The sequence below is a fragment of the Cervus canadensis genome, chromosome 31, assembly GCF_019320065.1.
Source record: "Cervus canadensis isolate Bull #8, Minnesota chromosome 31, ASM1932006v1, whole genome shotgun sequence".
Lineage (NCBI taxonomy): Eukaryota > Metazoa > Chordata > Mammalia > Artiodactyla > Cervidae > Cervus > Cervus canadensis.
The window spans coordinates 15207175-15219105 of NC_057416.1; the positions used below are offsets into that span (position 1 = coordinate 15207175).

General features: G+C 43.9%; 1 protein-coding gene across 6 annotated transcripts in view; it reads right to left on the reverse strand.

The window, feature by feature from the left end:
- FAT1 (FAT atypical cadherin 1) overlaps positions 1-11931 on the reverse strand; it is a 122079-nt gene that overhangs the window by 13455 nt on the left and 96693 nt on the right. For all 6 annotated transcript variants that reach the window (XR_006266828.1, XM_043454376.1, XM_043454375.1 and 3 more), the window contains 10 exons: positions 11391-11587; positions 10530-10683; positions 9483-9716; positions 7985-8374; positions 6498-6712; positions 5819-5956; positions 3491-3634; positions 2783-2980; positions 1142-1943; positions 869-1000 (listed from right to left, as the gene is read on the reverse strand). Coding sequence is in view for 5 of the 6 variants with exons in the window: in XM_043454376.1 (XP_043310311.1) it covers positions 869-1000; positions 1142-1943; positions 2783-2980; positions 3491-3634; positions 5819-5956; positions 6498-6712; positions 7985-8374; positions 9483-9716; positions 10530-10683; positions 11391-11587 (2604 nt within the window). In the remaining variant the exon portion in view is untranslated. The remainder of the gene's footprint in view (positions 1-868; positions 1001-1141; positions 1944-2782; positions 2981-3490; positions 3635-5818; positions 5957-6497; positions 6713-7984; positions 8375-9482; positions 9717-10529; positions 10684-11390; positions 11588-11931) is intronic.

The window sequence follows — 11931 nt, forward strand, 5'->3', positions numbered from 1 at the left end:
AAGTTGTCCCCTCACCACCATGCCCTAATTCAAGTTTTGGATCTAAGATGATACAGTATAAAATTCAATTCAATGGGAAATGTCTATTTTTTTCACAAAGAGCAACAGCAAAACTGGATCTCCATTTGGAGTGAATAAGTTAGACTACTGTATCACAGAGAAATGAATTCTAAGATAAATAAAAGATCCAGATATGAAATATCCATTAAAAAATCATTAGAAAACAATTTAGAAAAATATGTAGCCTCAAGGTGGTTTGCAAAATGTTCTCAAGCAAGACGTAAAACAATTCACACTCTACAAAAACGATGAAACTATTATCAATCCAGAGATGAAAACTATTCTGTAAAATTATGCAGAAATGAGAAAATAAAAATTAAACAAATCAAAAGACCAGTGACATACAGACAGTGGGGTCTATTAACATGTAAATAATGTTAATGCTTAAAATTATACAGAGCTCCATCCATTAAAAATAAGAAACAGACAAATCATCTAGGCAATCAAGCAGAGAGCATGAACTGACCAGTCACAGAAGAGGAAGTGCTGCCATGAACAAATGAAAAGACAACCTTCACAAGTAGCCAGAAAAACGGCAATTTAAATAATTAGACGTCATTTCATCCCTGGCGGCTCAGATGGGAAAGAATCTGCCTGCAATTCAGGAGACCTGAATTTGATCCCTGATTGGGAAAGATCCCCTGGAGAAGGAAATGGCAACCCACTCCAGGAGAATTCCTGCCTGGAGAATCCCAGGGACAGAGGAGCCTGGTGGGCTATAGTCCATGGGGTCGCAAAGGGTCGGACACAACTGAAGGACTAACACTTCTACATTTTTTCACTTTTTTATCTTAATTGAACCTCTCACCTGGGCACTGACCAGACTTGCCACCTGGACAGACGCAGGTATACGTCTCCTCTCTGGGGTCAGTGACACATTCCGATCCTTCAGGGCACGGATTATCTTCACATCCACGATGGATAAGTGGGCATTTTCCCTCTTTGTTTTTTAAAAAAAAAAAAGAGGAGGGGGGAGAGCTAATGAATAGGAATTTCAAGAAAACGGATCTTTACTGTGTCGCCATCAAAGGCTGTAACATGAACCGACCCACGCGCTCATTTCCACCTGCGTGTGCGTTACCTCTGCAGAGGCACACGGCCGTCCGCCGGTGGCGTGGGGTCACAAAGCTCAGTCTGGCCGTGCTGTGCGTTGACATCACGCTCTCGTCCACGGACACCTTCTCGTCACAGAACTTCCAGGGGCAGTCGAGGCCCGCACACAGCTTCCGGAACACCTCCAGGATCCTCACACCGATGATCTCCTCGATGTCCGTCACGGAAGAGTTGATCTTCTGCAGGAGCTGCCTGGTGGAAACGTGGGCGACACCCGACCTCTCTACAAACAGCAAGACGTCCAGGTGCGGGTGAGGCTCGGCGGGCTGCAAGCTGACGATCTGAATGCTGTTCCTCCTCACGCCCAGGATGTTCCCCAAAGCTCGCTGGAAGTTGCGCCAGTAGTCACCAACGAACTCTTCCGGGGTGAGGTTGGCGAAGCGGATGGCGACCGTCTGGTTGAGCATCTGCTGCGTCACCTGTCTGACCTGCACCGTGATGTCGGCCGTGGTGGTGAACTTCCCGTCCGTCACGCTCACGTTGAGCAGGTACTGCCCTATGTCCAGCTTCTTGTGCGCGATCAGCTTGCCCCCCGTGCTGGACACGGAAAAGAGGTTGTCCATCTGCGGGTCGAGGCTGTAGGTTAACGTGTCGTACACGTCTTGGTCGGTGGCGTGGACCTTCCCGATGACACCGCCCGAGTACTCCTCCCCGAAAGCAGTGATGAAAATCTCCAGCGGCAGGATTGCCGGGGGATAGACGCTCTCTTCAATGACCCTGATGTCAATATATGTCAGAGATGACAGCTGAGGCTTTCCATTGTCTGCCGCCTGCGAGAAAAGAAGGGGAAAAAAATCACCTTTGTCTGTGTCGTCGTTCACAACTTCTTAATACAAATATATTTATACTGCTCAAGTTCTAAAGTACTACCAATCGTTAGATACCTAATTCTTTGTATGAGAAGCATTATCAAGGGACAGGGTAGAAAGCGTTTTCAGAGTAGGTGTATTAACTGATCATAGCGGAATCGGGGGTATGATGCTTGAATTCATAGGAAAGAAATTGTTAATAGTAGTGACTTGGTGATAAAATTAATCGTGTACAATTCTGGCATGTACGGGTTGTTGAAAGAGACCACAGGATAAATACTTCTTTCTGGCCCTTTCACTGATTCATGCTGAAACTTAGCTCCACCCACATCTATGCTAAAGTGTGTGCTAAGTCACTTCAGGCGCGTCTGACTCTTTGTGACCCCATGGACTGTAGCCCGCCAGGCTCCTCTGTCCATGGGGATTCTCCAGGCAAGAATTCTGGAATGGGCTGCCATGCCCTCATCCAGAGGAATCTTCCCAACCCAGGGGATCAAACCTGCATCTCTTATGTTTCCTGGATTGGCAGGCGGGTTCTTTACCATTAGTGCCACCTGGGAAGGTCTATGATAAGGTAACTGAAAAAATAAGTATGCCCCTGCCAAGTGCTGTGGGATAAAAATGAAGATCTGACAAAAAAAAAAGAAAAGAAAACCAGACTGTAATTCTAATTCAGTTTTGCAGTTCTGTCTTCTCACGAGGCATAAGCTGTTTACACATGAGAAGATAGATCACCGCAGTGGCTCTTTTCCACGAGTTCTCAAAAAAAACCAAAAAAACCATGAGAAAGGCGTGAATACCTTAACTCGCAGTAAGTAATGATCCTTCACTTTCCTATTTATGGCGGCCGCCGTCAGCAGGGCTCCCTGCTGGTTGACTTCAAACGCCCCCTCTTCATTCCCGCTCACGATGCTGAAGAAGAAGGGGGGGCCGTTGTGGGAGGAGTCCCTGTCCGTCACCACCAGCTGCAGCACGCTGAACCCCACGGGCTTGTTCTCCTGCAAAGGGGAGGAGAACCACGCCGCTGTCAACAAGATGCCCTGCAAGCTTTCCAGAATAGGACGTTTGCAGAAAACAGACATTGCTGCTTCATTTGGACGGAGGAGAGGGGAGAGGGGCTGGCGGTGTTGGGAAGAAGAGGAGGGAGACTGGTGGGGAAGGGGGGGGTGGAGGGGAGGGGGGTGTGTAGGGAGACTGGGGAGGGGAGAGGTGCTTGGCAGAGGAGTGAGAGGGTCTGCGTGGGGCCAGGAGGAAACGCAGGGCAGAAGGTAAGGTTAAGAACCAAGCTACTGAGGTTATCTTAAAAACCAAAGCAAAAAGAAGAGACGAAAGCATTTTGGAAATGGTTCATCGTTTAGTACCGACAGAGAGCCCTGTAATGTCACCCTTCCCATTTTTCTCAAAAGCGGTCTTTGGAAAAGGAAAGCTATTTCGAAAGAATAATCGAGGCCCGTGAGAGCACACATTTCAACAGGGACGCATTCCAGGAGCCCAGGACCCACGGTCACCTGGATGATCAGGCTGTAGTTCCCCCTGGAGAAGACCGGGGCGTTGTCGTTCACATCAGACACGTCGATGTTCACGGTGGTCGTGGCGACTCTGGGGGGACTGCCATTGTCAGAGGCCTGCACGGTGAGCGTGTAGCCTGAGATCTTGTCGGGGAAAACACAAAGAGAAGCGTGTCTATTTCCACAAGACCAAAGAACAGGGGTTCCGTCTCAAGCGTGCTTCTGACACCCCCAGAGGGGCAGATCTGAGGGTCTCCGCCCCCTGAGCCCTGCAGGCGGGCGACTCCCTAGCCTGCACACAGGGGCATGGCCACAGGCCACCTGCAGAGTGGAATGTGTCTGCCCGACAGAAAAAGTTACTAACACAGAGGAGGAGCTCAGATGCCTCTCAGAAACATACTTGCCCTGTGAAGGTGTTCTAACTTTGAAAACGTGCGGATCTATTAACAGAAATTAAGACAGAAAAGGAACACAAACGATGAGAAAAGATGGGCACATGTGTCTAAGGGTGCAACCTTCCCTCTGCCCCAGTGCGACTCTCAGCTAGAGGCAGACACACAGCTAGCTGTCTCCTGCCCTCGAGGGCCCATTCATTCTCAACGCTCGGGACTCTCCAGATCATCTTCCTCTTCGATGTGGCACTTGGCTTGCCGTCAACTGCCTCAATCTCCCAAGACCCTTCTCTTTGTGACTTCCTACTAGAAAAGGTGACTTAAGTGGGATGGCTGCTTTTCTAGGACAGCTCCTTTTAAGGTCTCTCTTTCAGAGGAAACAGTGAAGAGGCCAGGAGGCTGGCTAAACCCCAGAGGATGTGCTGTGAAGTACCAGTCCTGCGAGACACGCCCACGGGAGAGGGCGACTCGGCCTGGGGAACTCACCTGCCACCTCACAACGGACATGAGTTTACTCAAGGTTTTGAGAAGTCGGTTCAAGTTAAAAACACTAACTTTTGTCCTGCCCAGCAGTACTGAAGTCCTAAGCGTTAACAGTCATGCCTCCCAATCTCTTGGGAAGTCCCTGCTCAAAAATAATGGGTCAGGAAACGAATTAAAGAATGGAGATTTTATGAAATATCTCAGCACTATCTCCCCAAATTCCTTTCAACTTGGATGTGCCCACTATCCTTCTGAAATCACAGTCTGTATTACCCCTGACGCCCTTCTAATTCCCTGAACGAAGGCTCTTTCACTTCTTCCCTCCATCACTTCTGCGGCAGCTCCCCTCCTGTCTGCGAGAGAGGGTGAGTAAGTGGGTGGGTGGATGGATGGAGGGATGGATACAGGTAGGGAGGATTGGCTCTCTACTCATTGCTCACATTTACCTCCAAACCTCAGGTCATTTCCATGATCATCTCCGGAGGCACGTGCCTTTTCTGTATTTCCAGCTTTCAAGTCTCCAGTTTGACTACAATGTCCCAAAACTGGCTGTACAGTTTTACCTGAATATGCCCCTTTCCTTGCCAGGTCAGCACACCCAGAACACAGTCGAGCTCGTCTCCCCAGCGCCAGGTCTGTGCCCCGTGACCCCATCTGATGGCAGTACCCCGTCACAGCAGGACTGAACAGCATCGATCGAGGCGCCGGCCACCTCCGCTCTCCGTGGAGGCCACAGCTCAGCTCTGTGGTCCTCACTCCAAGCTTCCGCATTTGTCTTGTCGCTCACGTGTCACGCTACTATCCCCGCTTGGGCTCTTGTAACGACTGTCACTGGGCCTCCTACCTCCTCACGACACTCTGACCTGCCGCAGGCCTGGTCCTCAGAGAGCATCCCCTCGTGCTGCTGCACTTGGGTGCACAGACGTCGGTAACCACCTAACCCCTGCGATGCAAGCCTGAACCTAGGATCCTGGCTTTGTCTATGGCCTGAAATCTGTTCCTAAAACACCTGATGTACCTTCTCTCCCTCGCTTGTCTGTAAGATCACTCTCCTCCAACACAACTGAATAAAGTCTCCTAAACACACCCCGTGACTGCCTTCCTCCATTCTTTCCTCCCCCCAGTTCCTCACGGGGAATTCCCTCCTCTCAACATGCGCGTCTCCCAAATCTCTGCTGTCATGTAAAACCCAGATTCTAGCTCCACGAAGCGTCTCAAAACACCGGTGCCAACAGAGTTTCATCCCAAATACACACTTTTATTCTCTAAATGTCACAAGTATGAAACAAATCACTATTCTGGAGATCTTCATACTATAACTGCTTTTCAGGTATTTATACTCTGCTTGTCACTTCCTAAGAACAGGGCTGGTTCTTTTGACATTTCCCAACATGTTGGCACTTCCACCTATTGATTTGATAATCTGTATAAACAATTTAATTTCTCCACTTACTGTTTCCCGGTCTAGAAGTCTGGTCACCTTCACTTCTCCTCTGGCAGGGTCGATTGTAAATGGACTTCCCTGGTTGCCATCTATAATTGCATAGTGGATGTGGCTGTTTGAAGGTCCATCAGCATCATCTGCCATAACCTAGAAAACATCACACTCCTGTTTAGGAGACAGATGAGGACGTGACAGCAGAAGTCTATTAAGCAAATTTCTGGTATCAACGGCAGTTACTTATAAATAGAGCCAGTCACTGGGTTAATAAAAGACATTTCCTCATCTTCCAATTATTTTCAAGTAAGGCCACTGTAAGAACTGGAAGAGAGCGTTCCTGGTGGCAAAGAATACGCCTGCTAGTGCAGGACACATGCGTCTGAACCCTAGTCTGGGAGGATCCCACGTGCCAGGGAGCAGCTCAGCCTGTGTGCCACAGCTTCTGGGCTGGGCTCCAGAGCCCAGGAGCCGCAACTGCTGAGCTGACGTGCTGCAACGACTGAAGCCCCCAAGTCTGTGCTCTGCACGCTCCACAACTAGAGAAACCCTCAACAGCAACAATGACCCAGCACAGCCAGAAATAAACAAACAAATAAAATTAAAACAGCAGCAGCAACAAGAAAACTGGATAAATCCCTAGAAAAATTCTTGCCGAGACCCAGAAGAAAACTGCAGAGGGAAAGATATGCACCGTGATCACAGACTGTTCAAGAACAGCGTCCTCGCTGATGACCGCCGTGTAGGTGTCCTGGCTGAACACTGGGGTGTTGTCATTGATGTCTGTTACATTGATGTTCACCGTGGCAACATCGCTTAACGACGGTGTGCCTCCGTCAGTGGCCTCAACAGTCAGGTAGTACTCATGAAAGCTCTCATAGTCCAGATTCCCAATGATAAATATGGCCCCTGAGCAGAAAATCAGAGTCACTTCCAGTGCTTTAAAATGCCACCACTTTCTCCTCCTATGACTGAAATCTTCAAGAGCTGACTTACCATTTATGTATGTTCTCTAATTTCTTAATTCAACAAGTAAAACAGGAATTGGCTCATCCTGGGAACTCTCCTTATTGCTTTTACTTTCCTGATACTCTTTGGAATATTTAAATTGCTTTTAAACTTAAATTGCTCAGTACTTGCTATATCCCTGTTATAAAAATGATTACATTTCTCATCTCTTCTAAATGACAGTTTACTACAGACTTTAATAAAACAGAAAGAAAACATAAAAATTCTATTCTTTGGCTTTTTATTTTCTTTTCCTTCTCCTACTTTTACAGAAATTCATATCCTTTTTAAAAATCTCTTGAATAACGCTTTGTTTACATTCTATCATTTTTTTAAAAAATCCCTTTTTGATTTAATAATTCCTTTAACGTCTTTCAATGTCGTTCTTTTTTACCTCCTTACAGTCTATCCTACTTAAAGAGTCCTAAAAATAACAATTTTTATATGTGCTAAAAATACATTTTAAGATAGCATCATCACACACCAACCCTTCATCTGAAACAGTCACATACAATTAAACACAGTTTGAATGGAGCCGTTTTTGAGAGAGCAATTTCCTTATAGCTATTTCAGTCGACAGGTTAACAAGACTACAAAAGTATTTATGCAGCCAGAGTCAAGAGCTCCAGCGACTTTTGACCCTCACTGCCAGTCCCTCACTAAGGAGCTCAGCCCAGGTATTTGCCAGTTATACACAGCTAGCATAATGAAGAAGTCAATTTAACGAGTTATCAGGTGCCCCTACTGAATCTAAGAGCAAAGAGGTCGAAACTCCTGTTTCACTTGGGAAGCTATTTCATATGAGATCCACAAGGGGCACAAAAAAGGGAGCCATTATGCAAAATTTCCTACCATCTTCCATTCTTTATCTTTACTGATTTATTACATCTTATATCTTTACTAAATAACTAGAGTATGATGCTTTAATTTTCTCCTTAAATTTGCTCATAACAGACAAGCCAGAAATGATTTTAGTGTGTAGAACTACAGTTTTAAAGCCTTCTAAACCACGATGAATTCCACTTCAGATAACAACACAAAGGAAACTTGAGTTTTCTCTTTTTTTAGGGTATCTACTGACAACATGTGACCTGTCATTGTCCCAGTCAAGTGCTGAGCAATCTAGCCTTTCTGGCAGAATAAGGGCTCCCTCCCATTTGAGTGGTAGGTTACCTGTCTTAGAGTCGATGCTGAATTTCCCATGTTCATTCCCGCTTATGATAGAGTAGGTGATTTCTGCGTTTGCTTCAATGTCCCGGCTCGCTGCGTACACTTGGAGAACTTCAGTCCCAACGAGAACGTCCTCAGACACTGTGGCACCGTATTCACGGTACTCAAACACGGGCGGATTGTCATTTATATCCAAAACAGATATGACAATGGTCCCGGTAGCTGTCAACCTTCTGGGCAAACCGTGATCGACAGCTTTCAAAGTCAGGGTGTATACTGCCTGGAGTTCTCTATCCAAAGGCTTTTCTAACTGAATGATTCCAGATAATTCGTTAATGGAGAACTGCCCATCAGCGGAGTTAAGCAGTGAGTAGGAGATTTTCCGATTCAGTCCTGTCAAAGACACCACATCATGTCAGAACGCTTTATTTCAAGAAATGTAAGCACGCTCCTTAAAAATATGGACACCTACAGCTGATTCATGTTGATGTTTGACAGAGAACAAGAAAATTCTGTAAAGTAATTATCCTTCAATAAAAAAATAAATTAAAAAAATACATGTAGCATACATATGAAAAGGGAAAATGCTAATATACATTATTTAAAAATTCTTGTTGACTAAGATCTTAAAAAAATGTAACTTTTAAATGAGAGATTCACTGAGTTAAAACAAATATAATTTCATAGTCATCTGACTTTTTTTAAGACCATATTATATAGGAACTTTGTTCTAAAACCCAGATCTTTAAAAATAAAGCCTACTTATTACTTAGCTTCGGTGACAAACATTTATTTGAAAATTAATACATTTGCTATTCTAACTCTTCAGTGTTAGAATGATTGAAGAAGTTATTTCTATTCTCTGCTATCAAAATGCTTTGAATATATATCCTACAGCCTTACTTTCTCCATAAAAAACTTGAAAGATCTGTAAAACTAAAACAATATGTTGTTTGCTTCTGTTATGTCCCTATGATACTAAATCTCTTTGTCACAAATGCTTTATTCGCCAAAAAATAACAACCCTTTATCAATTAATTCAATGGGATATAAAAATCTGTTATCACAGGCTAGAATTTTAGAGGCATCACAGTAAGTTCATTGTGCACAATTTTGAGATTTTGAAGATTCATTAAAAATGAGTTCCTTATTCTGAAGATTTCATTCAATTTTTAACGCCAACACATTTTTTTAAAGATTTTTAAAAAAAAATATGGACCAGTTTTAAAGTCTTTACTGAATTTGTTACAATATAGTCTATGTTTTGGTTTTTTGGCCACAAGGCGTATGGGATCTTAGCTCTCCAAACAGGGATCTAACTCACACCCCCTACACAGGAAGGTAAAGTCTTAACCACTGGGCCACCGAGGAAACCCCAACGCTAACACAACAATAGTGAGTTACTCAACACACATCAGGCTGGGTACATGAGAGGGGATGAATGTGTTAAAACAGCCCCTCAGGCCACAGTCTGAAGACAAGAGCATCATCCGGGCTTTACCTGCATCCGCGTCCGTGGCCTGCACCCTTGTCAGGAGCGTGCCTGGCTCCGTGTTCTCGAACACGGTGATGGTGTAGGGATCAGCAGAGAACTCGGGGGCGTTGTCGTTCACGTCCTCTAGCGTGAGCACAATGCTCGCTTGGCAGAACCTTCCCCCTCCATCGGCGGCCTTGACGAGAAGATGATAAGTTGCTTGCTCCTCGCGATCCAGCGGGGCTGATGTTTTCAGTTCACCTAAAAACAAATATCCACGGGCTCACTTGAAACCGAAGATGTAACTGCCAGCAGACACCCTTCTTCCTCTTACATCTATAAAATCTGAATAATAGCCTTCCTTTGGACAATAATTTTGTCAGTGACAGAGTCAACAGCTAAGGGAGCCCTCTGAGTTGGAGATTGTCAAATCCTGCTAGGAGCCAGCTCTAAGCCATAAAGATCTCCAGGCTGGGGGTCTCTTGTATTATATACAACGTCAAAAAGCAAAAGAGTTGCCAATTTACGGAGTTCAAGGTATTTTTTAACTGACTCAAAAATTAGATTCAAATGTCTATAATTAATTTGGGGGGAAAGCTTAATAGAAAACTACTGCTTGATCCCCAATTTTAACAAAATACAAATTCAAAGAGAAAAACAATCCCAGAGGTTTAAAGGCAGGTAAAATATCATTAATCATTTTAATGAATATGCTAAGTTATAAATTTATGGTCACAAGTTCAATGAAACAAACTATATGGAAAACTGATAAAGCAGAAAGCTTGATATACTTTAACTTCTGAGTTGTTTTCTTTTTTTAAAGAAGGCGATATAAAAAACTTATAAACGTTAAATCCTCGATTCAAGTAGGTGATATTGCTGCTGTTAATATTTTATCTCACCATAAATTTTACAGTTAATTGTTGCTTACCTTTCTAAAAGATGCCATTTTTGTAGCAGAAGAGTAAACTCACAAGAACAAAATATAATTTCAAACTATCTGTGTGATCCAAAACCACCTGAATATGTGACTTTGTTGAAACAGAATCTGTTTTGCCCAAATTCCACCTTTACCTGTGTCTGGATTTAGTTTGAATTTTTCTGCACCTGGACCAAATAATGTGTAAGTAATTTCAGCGTTGGAACGGATATCTGCATCCGTCGCAGAGACCTGCATGATCAGCTTCCCAGGAAAGGCATCTTCTGGAATCGTGTCAGAATATAAAGTCTACAAAGATTGTAAACAATACCGTTAACTTAGAACATTGAAAGTTAACATGACTGCCAAGGGAGCAACAGAAATCACTTAACTGGGGTCACAGAACACACAGGAAAGGAATAAAACTAAAATCCAAGGGGTCTGCAGAACTATTTTTCTTACAAAAGAGGAGTCAGGTCACAGCTAACAACCCCATACGCTGAACTACAGTTCTTCCCTGGTACCCATGTTGTCCTCGTGTTAAAAACTATGCGCTCCGCGGGGGCAGAGGCCACACCCTGCACCTCTGGGTTCCTCCAGTATGTGCAAAAGCAAGGGTTCTAAATATAGTCTGCTGGAGCAGAAGAGAGCTGTGTACCAAGAACTCCTGGCCTAATGTCCCCCCCGCCATAACCTCACCCCACGATGAAGGGAATCCCTTCAGGAAAATGGAAGAGAGCATGTTTAGAGTTAACATACAACTGTAATCCTGTCCATAATTCACAGTATTTTTGAATGATGTTTTCAAGCTTTTTAAACATACCCCAAAAGTACTTCTGAAACTACTCCAACTCTGGCTCCATCAACCCCATCTTGACTTAAACATTAAGAACTTACAAGGTAAAAGACATCTGAATTACTTCCCGTGCAGCAGCACCATGTGACTGTCCCACTGAAAGGTTTAAGAAAGAAATCTGAATTCATAATATATGAACTTAAAGACAGGAGTAGCCTACCTTTTCACAAATGGGACTGTTGTCATTTGCATCAAGGACTTTGACTTCAACTATAGCTTTGGATGAGAAGGTCCCGTCAGTTGCTGTGATGGTCAGAAGGTAATTGTCCCTTTCCTCTCTATCTAGAGCTTTCTTCACATAGACCTTCCATTCGTTCTGTATATTTTCAATAGCAAACTGCCCCAAAGGATCTCCGCCTATGACATCAAAGGAAGGAGATGACAGTCAAATTTGTTGAAATTTAAAAAAAAAAAAAAAAAGAGTAAGTACAGGAGAAACAAATTGTATAAAAGATACATAATTTAAAAGTTAAGTTTTTAAAAAATAATTCCATTTATATTTATTAGATTTCCTGTTTACTAAGCCCTGCCAACCCTCAACAAAACCAAAAAAAAACAAAGGAAGCAGCACTAAAATGTGTATCTGAACACAGCATGAAGCCAAAGAGAATTTAAAGACCATCAGTAACACTTTCGCCTACACTGAAACTGCATTTTTTAAATTGTAATATCTTTTTTATATACTACATATAAAGTCTGAC